At 34.4% G+C, this 18,216-nt stretch overlaps 1 protein-coding gene and 1 pseudogene across 1 annotated transcript; one reads left to right on the top strand and one right to left on the bottom strand.

Moving 5' to 3' along the window:
- Window positions 1–11,821: 11,821 nt before the first annotated feature.
- LOC128035890 (thioredoxin-like protein YLS8) lies at window positions 11,822–12,130 on the top strand (annotated as a pseudogene).
- Window positions 12,131–15,656: 3,526 nt separating this feature from the next.
- LOC105781159 (cytochrome P450 89A2) lies at window positions 15,657–17,355 on the bottom strand (the record flags this gene model as incomplete). The annotated part of the gene is given in 2 exon segments (XM_012605717.2): window positions 15,657–17,117; window positions 17,119–17,355. Coding segments are annotated over 2 exon segments (1,527 nt in total), but the record flags the coding sequence as incomplete, so codon positions are not given.
- Between the last annotated feature and the right edge of the window lie 861 nt (window positions 17,356–18,216).

Below are 18,216 nucleotides of genomic sequence, written 5' to 3'. Positions count from 1 at the left end.
CATGTATCGATAATTAGGTTTTAATATCGATACCTCCATGTTTTTGAAATGTACAGTAAGTTAGAATCCTAAATTGGTATCGATACCCTATCATGAGAATCAATACTCAGGGTAATTTTATCGATACTTTTACAAATGTATCGATAATTTCTGAGACTTTGGTTTTATTTGCAAGAAATAGAATGTTGATTTGGTACCAATTTTTCCAAGCGATATCGATACCACTTAAAGGAAATATCAATACACATATTCTAGTATCAATACCTACATAGTCAGTTTTGAGATTTTGCTAAATAGACCTTATGCATGTTTAAGTATTATTATTAGACTATTTGATGTATGTTTAGCTTATAATGATGATAATTAAATAGTACGATTAACTTAAAACCTATACGAATGTTAATATGAAAGATGTTTCTTCTAGAATGAGCCTTTTATTTGTTGTGTATGGCATGAGATGGTGGTGTGACATCTTGATATTCGAGCTTCGCGACTGAGCCAGGTATAGGATGTTACATCATTTTTCTATTAATATTAGTACATATTAATACTGATTTATTTCATTATACTATTTCAGATTTGTTGAGATTTTTTAGAAAAATATTTAATATATATAATACTTGCAAATATGAAATGAATGAGATTAAATAAAATTCAATACTCATCAATTATATAAATTTTTCATTAATAAATTTTATAAGTACAATCCATTATTCAACCAATCCGAATAAGAAAAAATCATCCAAAATAATTAAAAAAATCAAAGCACTTATATTTTTATGAAAATAATGTACAAATTGTAAATTTTCAATTATAGCTAACGAGTTTTGGCTTGAGAGTATACCATTAACACTATATTTAGTAGGAGTATTAATTTTACACATGTATAAGTTATCAATAAACTAACTTAATTAGTAATATTTAGTCACTCTCATGACTTTTTTTAACAAATAGAAAGAAAAGAGTTTGCTTATTTTGAAGAGGTCTTAATTTTACTATAGCTTTTACTCATTTTTCTAATTTCATGTTTAAATTTACACTAACAATTTTTATTTTATACCTAACTATTGAAATACATATATAATAAATAACAACATGTTTATTTCACATGAATGGCATAGCCATTCCTATCTTATTCAACACATGTTTGTTTCACATGAATGGCATATCCATTCCTATCTTATTCAACACAGCAAAACCATTCAATTGTTTGGTTGGCTTAAAACCTATTCCATTGAATAGCCATTACAACCTAATTCCTCAAAAACAATGAATAGCAATTTGTTAGAGTATGCCCAAAGATCAATCATGAGATGGTTGCAATAACATACTTGATTTATCATGTTTATTAATATAAGGCGTTACCATTATTATTTCAGTTTATTTTCTGTGTATATATAGATAAACTGTTTTATAATAATGTCCTGAGAATAATATGATTATTCTTAAAAGTTCCTTAGTCAAGTATTATTGTTGGACAGGACAACGATAATGCATTAAGACTAACGTGTAGTTGATTGATGATAAAGAGTTGTCATTGATATGGAATGTCGAATCATTACATGAATATGTGTGTTAGAGAACAACATATTGGGTGACCCGTTATGAGTATGTTTCTTGGATTATTATGTAATTGTCACGACATTACTCATAATGATTAATATTTATATGATCCTCAGACTTGAGATCATCATAATCCCAACATCGTGAGTTGTATATTTTGATATAGTCAAACGTGCATAATGAATCGGTTGTTCTATAAAGACTGATGTTGGATATACCACAATCTATGTAGAGGGATATGGTTGGTCGATATAGGATAAGTCCCTCCTACATAATGGGAGTAATATCTTAGGCCACTTGATTAAGTGAGACTAGAAATGCATGGCCATGCTCAAATAAGTTGATATTAGATGTCATACTTATTTGTATATCGCGATCGCTTAAGATATCAAGAAACATGGAATGGACAATGCAAGTGTGACTATTCCATGACTTGTGTCCAATCCAGAGATAAAGGACTTAAGGATTATTGCATACAAGGTTAATCATAAAAAGGTTATGTCGAATCATGATCTCTTGTGACTTAGGTAGCAATGATGCATTGCTAGATGCCACTCATTGTTCGTAGCATTAGAATCATTCTAGTGTTACTGCTAACGTTACAAGAACCTACAAGGTCACACTCTATAGTTGAAATGAACGGAATAAACCATAGTTGGTATTGTTTTTGGGGTCGCTTGAATTAAATTAATTATAGAATTAATTTAATTCGGTAATCAAATTTCCAACACATTATGTACAAGGTTGTTGTACGTATAGTGAGGACATGAATTTGGTTAGCATAAGATTCAAATAAATATATGGTTTACCGAACTTATATTATAATTAATGTAATTATAATTTTCGGATTACAATATTATTATATTTATTTAATTCTTAAAAAACCCTAAAACAAAAGGATATATATAATCCCGGTTTTCTTTGTTTGAGTCTAGCAGCCTTCAAAGAAAAATAACTCTCAAAATTGTTTTGGGGATTCCTTCCGTTCGTAGTCAACTGGGTGGATTACGTAGAGGCCGGAATCACGATAGATTGCGGTTTGGTTCGACAGCAGATCAGACTACTTGTTGTTGAGGTGTTGCTGTCTACTCTGAATAAACATTAGGTAATTTCGCAACCTCTTTCACCCCGATTCGTTCCTCACACATGGATCCCTGGTTAGGATCGCCGGATTTTTATTTTTCGCTGCGCCATAGGGGTGCCGGCGATCCAACACAATTCAGTGCCATCTCTAATGAATGGCTATTCAATGGTTCCAAGAATATACAAAATTATTTTTCTTCCTTTTTTACCCATCTCACATCCTCTTGAAACTCCCATCTGAGATTTTTGATTATCAACTTTGAGTATGAAATTTCTTTGTTCTATTTAAACTTCATCTCTTGTTACTTTCTCTTTACCATCCCCATTCTCCTTAAGTTAAAACCTAAAACAATATACCTGTGTAGAATCATTTGGAGTGAGCAAGAGGAAGAGGGTTTTGAAAGAAGAAAAACACTTTAATTGTCGTCTTAAGAGAGAAACACAAGAATCAAGGAAATAACATCAAAACCATGAATACCAACAACAACAACAACCATGTTGAAAAAGATCATCGTAATAAAGAAAGCCTTGATTTTAGGTTCAATCAAACCCTCAAGAATGTCCAAGGGTACCTCTTTCTAATCACTCCAATTTCCCATTACTTTTCTTCCTCTATTTTCCTTTTGGTTTCTTAATGTTGATTATGGATTGTTCTTTTTTCATTTGATTTAGAGAAACACCTTCTGATCTTTCAAATTTCAATTTTGATTTTGAATTCCCATGGAAGATTTTTTCCTCTTTAGGGGGAAACTTTGATTTCGAAAAAAATTTTAATTAGGTTTATTGGGTTTAATTTGTTGCAGTTTGCACTCAGATTGAAAGCCTTTTTTGGGAATTAAAGTCAGATCTCACAAGTTCTACTTAATGGCATAACCTGATTTTTCTTAAAGTCAGATCTCACAAGTTCTACTTCGGCCCGCTCCCTTCACTACCTCGGCCCCCATCTTCTTAAATTATTTTTTTTATATATAATAAATAAAACTTGGTGGGCCATAAAGTTGAAAGGATATGTTTTAATACACCTTAACAAAAGTGTTTATTTGTATATGCTATTTTCGACATGCACGGTGTTTGAAATGCATAGTTATAGCCCAACAACCCATTTGATAAAAAAAAAGGTTGTAATTTTATAAATACGGCCTGCGTGTCGTGCCTTGCTACTATTCTCTTGTATTTCTCTTCTCATCTTACTCCCTCGTATGTAAAATGAGTTTCTACATATTGTAATTTGCAAGAGTTGCTGTGGGCTAGCCGAGATGGAAGATGGGCCAGCCGAGATGGAAGATGGGCCAACCAGTGTGGACTGATAGCTTGAAAACCGGCTTACACCTTTAGGTTTCCTTTTGGTTCTCCCATTGGCTTGGGTTGCGCCACCTTAGTTTATGGGCTATAACTATTGCATTTATTTATTGCTTTATTCATGTATGAGATGCTATGGATGTCTAAAGCATGCCAAATTTTAAACATGTTAAAATTTGATAATAATGAACCACATTAATTGATGAGATCAATTAAATGGCTAAATGGACTAAAGTAAATCATAATTGGTGAGATGAAACGATCTTAATAAAATCCCTCTATTAAAATATTAAGTCAAAATAGCCTTCCGGTTTTGCCTCGTTAAGGCCTCGATCAATCTGTAGGTTACGCTAAAGCGAAGTACTAGTATTTATCTTGGTTAAACGCGAAGAATAAACAAGTGATATTCGCAGGTTAAAATTGGTTAATGACTTGACTAGGTTATTCTAATAGGATTAGAAACCTAGAGGCAAGTAATTTGGATAAATCATAAGATGATTAGAACAAGAGTTGTTCACCAAACTTTAGGAGTTACATATGATGTAATTAGCATGTGTTGCTTACCTAGATAACCATAATCTTGAGAGTAAAGCCAAAGCTGACTTAAGAGGAGGTGAAATATGGATCCTTAACCCACTTGAAATGCTTTTCAAGAAAGCCTTTCCGAAACTAACGTAAGAGGGTATTAGTTTTGTAGTAAAATAGTGGGAGCATCATTTAATTAAGTCCTTTTAATGATTAATATAAATTTGATAAATTTTCACACGCATAATTTAATTGTTGTAGATATATTATGGCTGCAAAAACAAATACACTATCATTGCGATCGGTCCTTGAGAAGGACAAGTTGAATGGTTTAAATTTTCTTGACTGGTTCCGTAACTTGAGGATTGTCCTCAAACAAGAACGGAAATTATATGTCATTGAACAACCAGCCCTAACGAGCCACCCACTAATGCCTCGAGGTGATAGAGATGCTTACAGAAGCATCTCGATGACATGGTAGACGTTGGATGTCTTATGCTTGCCACTATGAATCTCGAGCTTGAAGCAACATGAGGACATGGTCGCTTATGAAATGATTGAGCACCGAAAGAACTTTATCGAGGGCAAGCACGGCAAGAGAGGTTCGATATCTCTAAGGCCCTGCTCCAATGTAAGTTTGGTGAAGGAAGCCCAGTGGGACCTCATGTCCTTAAGATGATTGGCTATATTGAAAGCCTGTCTAAGCTTGGGTTTCCATTGAGCCAAGAGTTGGCCATCGATATTATCTCGCAATCGTTGCGATAGCTACTGACCATTTGTCCTCAATTTTAATATGAATGAGATTGATAAGACTCGCCACGCTTGCTCAAGATGTTACGAATCTGAAGGCAACATGAAAAAGGTTGGACCAAAGCCTATCTTGATGGTCCGTAATAATAAGGGCAAGGAAAGCCAAAGTTCGAGCAAAGCCCAAGGGCAAAGCTAGGCCCAAGCCCGGAAAAGTAAAGGTGCATTGAAACCTAAAGGAGGGTGGCTAAGGAAGGAAACTGTTTTCATTGTGGTGTGATGGACATTGGAAGCGAATCGCCCTATCTATCTTGAGGAAGTCAAGAAGGCCAAAATAAGCTAAACATCTGCTTCAGGTATTTATGTTATTGATATTAATTTATCAACTACTACTTCATGGGTATTAGATACTGGTTGTGGTTCTCACATTTGTACTTCTGTACAAGGACTGCAAAGGAGTAGGACTTTGGCTAGAGGAGATGTGGACCTACGAGTTGGAAATGGAGCAAAAGTTACTGCATTAGCTGTGGGAACATATAATTTATCTTTGCCTAGTGGACTTGGTTTATGTTTAGAGGATTGTTATTATGTGCCCAGTTTGACTAAAAACATTATTTCAATTTCTTGTTTAGACAAAATTGGTTTTGAGATAATTATTAAGAATAATTGTTGTTCCTTTTATCTCAATAATGTTTTCTATGGTTCGGCACAATTGAATAATGGCCTCTATGTTTTAGATCAAATGAATCCCATCTACAACATAAATACTAAAAGATCAAAAATAAATGACTCAAATCAAACTTATCTATGGCATTGTCGTTTGGGCCACATAAGTGAGGAATGCATATCCAAGCTCCATAAAGATGGTTTCTTGGATTCATTTGTTTTTGAACAATTTGAAATATGTGAATCTTGCTTATTGGGAAAAATGACTAAGTCTCCTTTTACTGGTAAAAGTGAACGAGCTAGTGATTTATTGGGCCTAATACATTCTGATGTATGTGGGCCAATAAATATACAGGCTAGAGGAGGATTTCATTACTTCATCACTTTCACTGATGATTTCAGTAGATATGGGTATGTCTATCTCATGCACTATAAGTCCGAATCCTTGAAAAGTTCAAGGAATTCAAAAATGAAGTACAAAATCAACTAGGAAAAACTATCAAGACACTTCGATCTGATCGAGGTGGAGAGTATATGAGCTTAGAGTTTGATGATCTTTTGAAGCAATGTGGGATTGTCTCACAACTTACTCCTCCTTGTACTCCTCAATGGAATGGAGTTTCTGAAAGAAGAAATCGAACTTTGTTAGACATGGTTTGATCCCTGATGAGTCATGCTGATCTGCCGACTTCCTTTTGGGGACATGCACTTGAGACAGCTGCTTTCACACTAAATCGTGTTCTATCTAAATCGGTTCAAAAGACACCATATGAGATATGGACTCGGAAACGCCCCAAGATGTCTTTTATGAAAATTTGGGGGTTGAAGCTTATGTTAAACGTCGACGCCTACTAAGCTTGAACCCAAATCAAAAATGTATTTTGTGGGTATCCAAAAGAAACCAAAGGATATTATTTCTTTAATCCCCGAGAACAAAATACTTGTTGCTCGGACTAGTGTCTTCCTAGAGAGAGAATTTGTTTCTAGAAAAAGAAGTGGGAAAAAGATTGAACTTGATGAAGTTCGAGAATCGCAAAATACCACTGAACTAGAGATAGAACAACAGCAAGTTCCACAAGGGGTTGAGGAACAAGTAATTGTTGTAGAAACATAACCACTGCGTAGATCTTTAAGGGAACGCCAAGCACCTGAGAGATATGGATTTCTCGTTACAACGCATGGTGACGTTCTACTGATAGATCAAGATGAGCCTAGGACTTATCAAGAAGCGGTGACGAGCCCAGACTCTGAGAAATGGCTTGAAGCCATGAGATCTGAGATGGATTCCATGTATGAAAACCAAGTATGGACTTTGGTTGACCCACTCGAAGGGGTTAAGCCCATAGGGTGCAAGTGGGTTTTCAAAAAGAAAACTGACATGGATGGTAATGTACAAACATACAAGGGGCGATTAGTCGCTAAAGGTTTTTGCCAAGTTCATGGTGTTGACTATGATGAAACCTTTTCTCCTGTAGCTATGTTTAAATCCATCAGATCTTGCTAGCTATAATGCATTTCATGACTATGAAATCTGGCAGATGGACGTCAAAACAGACTTTCCTTAATGGGAAACTTGAAGAGGATGTGTACATGACACAACTCGAAGGTTTTGTCAATCCAAAGGATCTTTGGAAAGAAATGTAAGCTACAAAGATCCATTTATGGATGAAAGCAAGCTTCTTGAAGTTGGAATCTTCGTTTTAATGATGCAATCGAAGAGTTTGGTTTTATCAAAAATGAAGATGAGCCATGTGTTTAGAAGAAAGTTAGTGGGAGCACTATAACATTCTTGGTACTGTATGTGGATGACATACTTATCATAGGAAATGACATACCTACCTTGCAGTCTATTAAGACTTGGTTAGGAAATTGTTTTTCTATGAAGGACTTGGGCGAAGCAACTTACATCTTAGGAGTAAAGATCTATAGAGATAGATCAAGACGACTACTAGGTCTAAGCCAAAGTACATACATAGACAAAGTACTGAAAAGGTTTAGTATGGAAGAATCTAAGAGAGGATTCCTACCTAAGAGACATGGTATTTCACTCTCGAAGGAAGGACCCATATGCTTCCGCTATTGGATCTATCATGTATGCCATGTTATGTACCCGTCCAGATGTCTCATATGCCTTAAGCATGACGAGCAGATACCAAGTAGATCCCGGTGAAGGTCACTGGACCACAGTCAAGAATATCCTTAAGTACTTGAGAAGAACTAAGGATGTTTTCCTACTATATGGAGGTGAGGAAGAGTTAAGTGTAAAAGGTTACACTGATGCTAGCTTCCAAACCAATAAGGACGATTCTCGATCACAATCAGGTTTTGTGTTTTGCCTTAATGGTGGTGCTGTGAGCTGGAAGAGTTCAAAGTAAAGTACAGTAGCCGGTTCTACAACAGAGGCTGAGTATATTGCAGCCAGTGAGGCATCAAAAGAAGCGGTTTGGATCAAAAAGTTCATTACTGAACTAGGGGTTGTGCCTAGCATATCAGATGCTATAGAACTCCGATGTGATAATAATGGAGCCATTGCACAAGCTAAAGAACCTAGATCTCATCAGCGATCCAAACATATACTTAGGCGCTACCATCTTATTCGAGAGATTATCGATCGAGGGATGTAGAGATATGCGAGTAACTACAGATGATAACATTGTCGATCCTTGACCAAGCCTCCGACACGGTGAAGCATGATCGTCACACTAAGTCACTTGGTATTAGATATATAAGTGATTGGTCTTAGTGCTAGTGTGAGATTGTTAGAGTATGCCCAAAGATCAATCATGAGATGGTTGTCATAACATACTTGATTTATCATGTTTATTAATATAAGGCGTTACCATTATTATTTCAGTTTCTTTTACGTATATATATATAAACTATTTTATAATAATGTCCCGAGAATAATATGATTATTCTTAAAAGTTCCTTAGTCAAGTATTATTGTTGGACAGACAACAATAATGCATTAAGACTAACGTGTAGTTGATTGATGATAAAGAGTTGTCATTGATATGGAATGTCGAATCATTACATGAATATGTGTGTTAGAGAACAACATATTGGGTGACCCGTTATGAGTATGTTTCTTGGATTATTATGTAATTGTCACGACATTACTCATAATGATTAATATTTATATGATCCTCGACTTGAGATCATCATAATCCCAACATCGTGAGTTGTATATTTTGATACGATCAAACGCATAATCAGAATCGGTTATTCTATAAAGACCGATGTTAGATATACCACAATCTATGTAGAAGGATATGGTTGGTCGATATAGGATAAGTCCCTCCTACATAATGGGAGTAATATCTTAGGCCACTTGATTAAGTGAGAGTAGAAATGCATGGCCATGCTCAAATAAGTTGATATTAGATGTCATACTTATTTGTATATCGCAGTCTGCTTAAGATATCAAGGAACATGGAATGGACAATGCAAGTGTGACTATTCCATGACTTGTGTCCAATCCAGAGATAAAGGACTTAAGGATTATTGCATAAAAGGTTAATCATAAAAAGATTATGTCGAATCGTGATCTCTTGTGACTTAGGTAGCAATGATGCATTGCTAGATGCCCCTCATTGTTCGTAGCATTAGAATCGTTCTAGTGTTATCGCTAACGTTACAAGAACCTCTGTGGTCACACCCTATAGTTGAAATGAACGGAATAAACCATAGTTGGTATTGTTTTTGGGGTCGCTTGAATTATATTAATTATAGAATTAATTTAATCGGTAATCAAATTTCCAACACATTATGTACAAGGTTGTTGTACGTATAGTGAGGACATGAATTTGGTTAGCATAAGAATTCAAATAAATATATGGTTTACCGAACTTATATTATAATTAATGTAATTATAATTTTCAGATTAAAATATTATTATATTTAATTAATTCTTAAAAAAAACCCTAAAACAAAAGGATATATATAATCCCGTTTTTCTTTGTTTGAGTCTAGCGACCTTCAAAGAAAAATAACTCTCAAAACTGCTTTTGGGGATTCCTTCATTTGTAGTCAACTGGGTGGATTACGAGAGGCCGGAATCACGATAGATTGCGGTTTGGTTCGACACAGATCGACTACTCGTTGTTGAGGTGTTCTTGTCTACTCGAATAAACATTAGGTAATTTCGCAACCTCTTTCACCCGATTCGTTCCTCACATGGATCCTCGGTTAGGATCGCGGATTTTTATTTTTCATTTGCACCATAGGGGTGCCGCGATCCAACACAATTCAGTGCCATCTCTAATGAATGGCTATTCAATGGTTCCAAGAATATACAAAATTATTTTTCTTCCTTTTTTACCCATCTCACATCCTCTTGAAACTCCCATCTGAGATTTTTGATTATCAACTTTGAGTATGAAATTTCTTTGTTCTATTTAAACTTCATCTCTTGTTACTTTCTCTTTACCATCACCATTCTCCTTAAGTTAAAACCTAAAACAATATACCTGTGTAGAATCGTTTGGAGTGAGCAAGAGGAAGAGGGTTTTGAAAGAAGAAAAACACTTTAATTGTCGTCTTGAGAGAGAAACACAAGAATCAAGGAAATAACATCAAAACCATGAATACCAACAACAACAACAACAACAACAACCATGTTGAAAAAGATCATTGTAATAAAGAAAGCCTTGATTTTAGGTTTAATCAAACCCTCAAGAATGTCGAAGGGTACCTCTTTCTAATCATTCCAATTTCCCATTACTTTTCTTCCTCTATTTTCCTTTTGGTTTCTTAATGTTGATTATAGATTGTTCTTTTTTCATTTGATTTAGAGAAACACCTTCTGATCTTTCAAATTTCAATTTTGATTTTGAATTCCCATGGAAGAATTTTTCCTCTTTAGGGGGAAACTTTGATTTCGAAAAAATTTTTAATTAGGTTTATTGGGTTTAATTTGTTGCAGTTTGCACTCAGATTGAAAGCCTTTTTTGGGAATTAAAGTCAGATCTCACAAGTTCTACTTAATGGCATAACCTGATTTTTCTTTCTTTTGAAAGATCATCCTTTGATCTTTGTGCTTAGATCATAGTGTTTATCTATTCTCCCTAAAAACGTCGGATATTTTGATGTATGTTGTAATTTGATCATGGCATTGTTGTTGGGGAATCATAGGCATTATAGGGGTTCAAAAAGGGTTACTCATTGTCTTTTAGCCTTGTTTTACTGATAATAAAAGGGACAGTTACTAAACTTGGGGAGTTCATAAAGGTTATGGAACAACAATGCTACAATTTGTTTGTTTATGCTTATGAATGATAATATTGTTGAGCTTGGATTTTTTATCATAAATTAGTTGAAATTCTAACACGGATTGTGGAGTTGTTTTTCTTAATGTAACAGGGCTGAAGATCATTGCTAACATGGGTTGCAATGTTGTTTTTCTTTATGCAAATCTCTCTCTCATTGTCAAGAAGTCAAATTGAAAAAAATTTCCTTTGCAGTAAAGTTCCTTTGTTGTGTTATATAACCTTTATTACCTTGCCTATGTGGAATGTTTCATATAAAAAAATTCTCTTACAATTCACTGGATTATGCTTTTAAAGCTTTATAACATTTTAATTGTTGCATTCCTAGTGTAATGAGTTGCTTCTGTTTCATGATGCCAAGGTACTAGGCTTCTATCTAAGTATCAATGTATCTTTTTAGGAGGCGTTTAGTATCAGGTTTTAGTTTGTTCCAAATTCCTTATCTTAATGGTGTTATGTTTCTTTGTTGTATGATCTTTGTGGCTTTCTTTTCCAATTATCAGAATCAATGAAGCAACAATTTTGAGCGAATGAATCTGCATGTCTCATATTTGATATCCACGGTCAACCAATTTGTCATCAGATGGATAGGTTGTATTTAATAAATAAATTTTGGTTTCTTGCTTGAAATTTTACAGTCGATTAATTAGTTATATTATTTTCATTTTCAGATGAATGAGGTGCTTGCTTCCGTCGCTAAAACAGTAAAGAACATTGTTGTGATTTATCTTATAGACATAACCGAAGTACTTGATATTAACATGATGTATGAGCTTTACGATCCATCGACAGTGATATTTTTTTTCAGAAACAAGCACATTATGATTGATCTTGGCACTGATAATAACAACAAGATTAACTAAGCTCTTAATGACAAACAAGAGTTCATAGACATCATTGAAACTGTATACTGTGGGGCAAGGAAAAGTCGTGGTTTGGTAATTGCTCCAAAAGATTACTTGACAAAGTACTGCTACTGAGTATTCTTGCAACCTGTAGTTGATCAGAAAGATTTAATGGTCATGTTTGTGAATTCAATGCAGACTATTTTCATTATGAAATGTGTACATAGATGTGTGTGTCGTTCGCAATGGTTGCATGAACGTGGAGGATAATCCAATTTGAGATGAAACTTTGAAATATATATTTTATGTGTTCTTCTGATGCTTGTTTACAGTATAACACCTTGGCTTGGAGTGACTTTCCTTATAGATGTTTGATAAGGAACAAGTATTTTATTTAACTATATAAAAATATAAATGATATGTTTATAAAGATAATAATCTTTTATTCAGCCATGGTTGTAGATGGATCTTTCAATTAACTCAATTGAAGATTATGTAAACTTGATTTTATTATATAAAAGATAAAAGAAATTTATTAAAGGAAGAAAAGAGTGCAAGGAAATAATGAAGGATAATGTAATATTTAGCACATTAAATATGTGTTTAAAAATAATAAAGTAGGTTATATATTATTTTTATAATATTATATATTATGATTTTTATTAATTCATATTTTAATAATAATATTAAGAATACTATTAAATTATATATTATTTTATTAAATTGTATTTAATAATTATGTTAAAATATGATTAAATTTTTTATTATTTTATTAAATTATATTTAATAATAATCTTATTAAAATTTAATAACAATAATGATTTTAACTAAAAAATTCTACTAAGGGTACTTTGGTCATTTAAGTCTTTTTTCTTATACTATTACAACATCTATTACATTCAACTAAACACAATAATACTATTACAACTTCATTCCATTCCATTGCATTCAACTAAACATCTGAATACTGATTACAACTCTATTCCATTATAACTCTATTACTGTTAAGGATCGTCCCGATTAAGCAACAAACAAGTAAAATAGCAGAAGAAATTGAGAAGATGAACACACAAATTTAACGTGGAAAAACCTCTCCAAAGAGGATAAAAAACCACGGGTAAAGATAATTTTACTATAATGGCAAAAGAATGAAGAGTACAAAAGATGGAGATAAAACTAAACCCCGAAAACCCGAAAAACAAAGAACCCTCAAAACGTAAACACAAAATTCTCTGAATGTGTTATGAGTTCTAATCTAACGGGTGTATTTTCTAAGGTTGTACAAGAGCCTATTTATAGGCTAAATTCATATGTCAAATAATAATAAAATAATCTAAACTAATCGGTGTTTGATGAAATAAATAAATGAGTTTAACTAAAAGATTATTTCTCAAATTTGACTGAAAATAGGAGTCATACTTAACAAATCTCCACCTTGACTCATATTTCCACAACACCATCTTTGCCAAATCCCGCCACGAGCTTATCTTGAACTATGCAGGGAATTAACTGAGTCGAATCTATGCTTAGAAACTGGAAGACTTCTAGCCTTCGACTTGTACACTGCCAAATCAAAACTAACCCAGGTCTGATTTTCACGAACACATTGCCCTAACTTTTCAAAACCTGCATCCAAAAGAGAACCTCTCTTCAACGAAACGGTCATACATTTTTCCCTCCTATGACGAAGTTACCTCATCTCCAAACGAGTTGACTTCAACTCTGTAACGGATGAGGGACATCCGATTTCACCAGTCACTGTAGAACCTTCCAGAATATAAAGACTGACAGTTCTTTTCCCTTTTAACAAAACGAGAGCTCCACGAGATACTTTAATGCCGCTTGACTCGATGTTGATTCTGCATCCTTTCAAGTCTAAAATACTTAAGGAGATGAGATTCTTTCGTAAATCAGGTACATACCTGACATTTGAAAGTGTCCTAATCGTCCCATCGTGTATCCTAATTTTGACAGTACCAATACCAATTACCTTACTAGATGAATCGTTTCTCATGCGAACAAATCCACCTTCAACCGAACTGTATGTAGAGAACCATTCTCTATTAGGACACATCTGGAAAGAACATCCCGAATCTAGGATCCACTCGGACGTGAGCTTGGAGTTATCGCTCGTTGACACTAACAAGAAATCATCACCGCTTTCATCGATCAAATTAGCATCAGCTACATCTTCCTCGTTACTCTCAGAAGCTCTTTTATTTCGTAGTTTATAACAATCTGCTTTGACGTGACCTAACTTTTTACAATAGCGACACCTTTTGTCTCGTTTCTTTGATGCTACCAAAACGGAAGCTTGCCTATCTGCCTTGCTATCCAAATGAAGCTCATTGTCGAGTTTGTCTCTACTCAACAAATGACCCTTCACATCTTCGAACGAGATTTTGTCTCTGCCATAAATCAGGGTCTCCCTGAAAAACTTGTATGAAGGGGGTAAAGAGCACAATAATAGCATAGCTTGATCTTCATCATCAATATGAACCTCAACGTTCCTTAAATCATTTAAAAGAGTAATGAATTGACTGATGTGATCTCTAAGAAGCTTACCTTCGTTCATGCGAAAAGTAAATAGACGTTGTTTCAACACTAAACGGTTAGCCAAAGACTTAGTTGCATAAATAGTTTTTTCCACAAGGCGGATGAGGTCTTCTCCATCAATACCTCCTGCAATACCGTATTCGTGAGGCACAACTGGATTGCAGACAAGGCCTTTTCATCAAGCTCTTCCCATTCCGTTTTATTTAGATTCTCAGGTTTTTTCCCGGTAACAACCTTTTTCAAACCGGATTGAACTAGAATTGCCATCATCCGAACTTGCCACAGATTAAAATTTGTCTCACCATTGAACTTCTCAATTTCAAACCTTGTTGTTGTCATATCTGAATAGGCTGATCTTTGAACTAGCTCTGATACCACTTGTTAAGGATCGTCCCAATTAAGCAACAAACAAGTAAAATAGCAGAAGAAATTGAGAAGATGAACACACAAATTTAATGTGGAGAAACCCCTCCAAAGAGGATAAAAAACCACGGGTAAAGATAATTTTACTATAATGGCAAAAGAATGAAGAGTACAAAAGATGGAGATAAAACTAAACCCCGAAAACCCGAAAAACAAAGAACCCTCAAAACGTAAAAACAAAATTCTCTGAATGTGTTATGAGTTCTAATCTAATGGGTGTATTTTCTAAGGTTGTACAAGAGCCTATTTATAGGCTAAATTCATATGTCAAATAATAATAAAATAATCTAAACTAATCAGTGTTTGACTGAAATAAATAAACAGAGTTTAACTAAAAAATTATTTCTCAAATTTAACTGAAAATAGGAGTCATACTTAACAATTACATTATAGCTCTATTCCATTCTCTAACCAAATGTAATGTAAGGGTTTTCTTGGTGTTATATCATGTAATGAAGCGAGGATACAACTAATTAATATTTGTAATATATATATAGTTTTTATTACTGTAGGTCAAACGGTAATAAAAGATTTGAAAGTAGACAACTTTTAGCTCAAAACATGTTTCGGACGGTACAATTGATTTCCCATTATTCAATAGAAATCAACCGGTACAAAGCTAAAACGAAAAGCACAACATGAGGTTTCGTTTTACTTATTGGTACCGTATTTACTACTATGATCCCAAAACTTCAATCATATTTCAAACGGATTTCTTTAAATGAACATAAAGTCTAGGAATACAAGCATAATCAACCTTGAATTTCTGAAATTTATAAGAATCACAACAACTGCACCGCAGAGATTGGTGGAAAGGTTTTTAACCATTGAAATATTGTAGTTGAGCGTATTGTCATAAAAATCTTGGAGATATAAGGGCTTGCAATGGATGTTTCATCTGTACCGAGAACTCGCGCTGTTCTTCCATAGTGATATCACCCCCAGCTTTCCATTCAAAATTCCACACCAAATTCGCCACAAAATACTCTAGATGAAGTAGGGCCAATGCATACCCTGGACAAATCCTTCTTCGAGCACCAAACGGCATCATCTTAATCTCGTTGCTCCCTGTTATATCAAATCCCTCTCCATCTTCTGCACTCGTGACAAACCTTTCTGGTTTAAACGACATTGGATCTTCCCACACTTTTGGGTCCATTCCCATATCTCCTATCATGAAATTCATAGTTCCATTTCTTGGCATGAAATACCCATCCAGAACCACATCCTTTGTTACTGAATGAGGCAGCAAAAACCGAAGGGGCGGATGTCGCCTTAACCCTTCTAATATCACTGCTTTTAAGTATGGCATCTCATGCAAATCATCTTCTTTCACCATTTTCTCCTCATTTCCGATGACCCCTTTAATCTCCATGAACAGCTTCTGCTGGATATGTGGGTTTTTCACCAAGTTCGCCATAATCCATTGCAGCAGTGCGGATGTATTATCCGTTCCTCCATTGAGAAATTCTGAGCATAAACCCAGAATTTCTTCAACATCAAGGCTTCTATTCTCTTCTGGTAGCTTCACATCTAACAAGGTATCAACGTAGAATGAGATGCCATGTTTGTTGTCGTCTTGATTTTCACCTTCATTTGACTTTTCTTGCTTTAACTTCTTTCGATCTAGTATCAAAGGTACGATTAGGCGTCTCAATTTTTCTTGTAGCTGGAAGATCTTTTTCCATTGTTTATAAAAGATGATCATTGTTACTCTCGGCAAAACCGAAACCATACTCACTTCACCAAAAGTCCGCATCATATCCCTCTCAACCTCGGCTATTTCTTTGATTTTCTGTTCTTCAAGTTCTTTTCCGAAGCACATGAAGGCGAGCATGCTAAACATGGAGTTCCGGAACTGATCCGTCACTTCGACCCAACGATCAGCAGAATCAGACTGATCCTTGAGGAGTTTCAAGAGTCTCTCCAAAACCACCTTGCGTGCATAACTATAAGATTTCACACGAGAAGAATGAATCATTTCAGCCGTAAGGTTACGGCCTAGCACACGCCATGTGGGGCCGTAGACGGCGGTGGTGATAACAACTTGCTCTCTACCATCTAAAGGTGGAGGACGGTCGGCAAAAATGGCACCATTTTGAACCAATGCTTGGTGGGAAAGAAAGCGATCGGCGATGAAAATTAGCCGGGCGGGAACCAAAGTGGAGGGTGATTATAGGACCCAATTTGGCATGGAGGGACTGAAGTATATGATGAAGGTCATTAAAGGATTTACGGAACAAGAACAAGTTACCAACGATGGGGAGAGGATATGGGCCTGGTGGGAAGTTTTGAGAGGTTTTTCTGGTTTGAGTCAGAGAGTTGAAGAATAATTTGAGGATAAGAGCGATGAACATGGAGATTAAGATGAAGAACCAGGGTTACGGTATGCCGCAGCTTTCAATGTGCCTACGTACATGTAGGCCAATACTTTATAGTTTATATGCAATGTAAACTGAAGTTTACTAAGTACGTGGGTTCTTGTTAAAATTAGCACGTAACAAACTTTTTATTTTGTTCATTAGTTAGATCATCTTTAAAGTTGATTCTCTTTTGTCATTTCTCAAAAGTCTATCTCCATGCCAGTCACATCTCATGGCATCACCCTATGCATCCATTTTTCTTTATTCTATAAACCAGGGTTTTTAAATTAATAATAAAAATTAATTCAAATTATTTAAACAGTAAATGTCGATGTGGACACCGTTTATAAAAAATAATATTTTTATTTAGAAATAATTTTTATTTTTTGTCATGTATATTTTCTATAATCATACAATAGTATTGCTAAATTTATAAATTAAAAAAATAAAAAAAATTAAATTATGATAAATTAAAATAAATAGAATAACTTTTAAGTTAAATTACTCATATATACCTTTTTTTAATTGACCAAATAGGTTTCTTTCAAAATTTAGAAAAATAAATCGATTTTGAAGAGAGTGTGTGAAAACGCGTCTAGCTGAGCGTGCTTTCCTACAATGACCATTTCCCAACGGTCAAAATTTCAACGAGACAACGGTAAATTTTTTTAAGGGGCAATGGCTTTTTTCTATAAATACCAGACTATTTTTCAGTCTTTCACTCAAATTTAACTCTATCTATTCTCTCTAAACTCTAAATTCTCTTATCTTAACTCTTTTAAATCTCTCAATTTTCTCAAGTTTTGTTCGAAATTTGCCAATACATTTGTTTAAAAATATTATAGTTTTATTTTATTATTTCAGATATTATTCATTTCA

This window comes from Gossypium raimondii, chromosome 13 (genome assembly GCF_025698545.1).
Source record: "Gossypium raimondii isolate GPD5lz chromosome 13, ASM2569854v1, whole genome shotgun sequence".
Taxonomy (NCBI): Eukaryota; Viridiplantae; Streptophyta; class Magnoliopsida; order Malvales; family Malvaceae; genus Gossypium; species Gossypium raimondii.
Note: the sequence above shows the minus strand (reverse complement) of the source record. Positions and strands in the feature narration are given on the sequence as shown.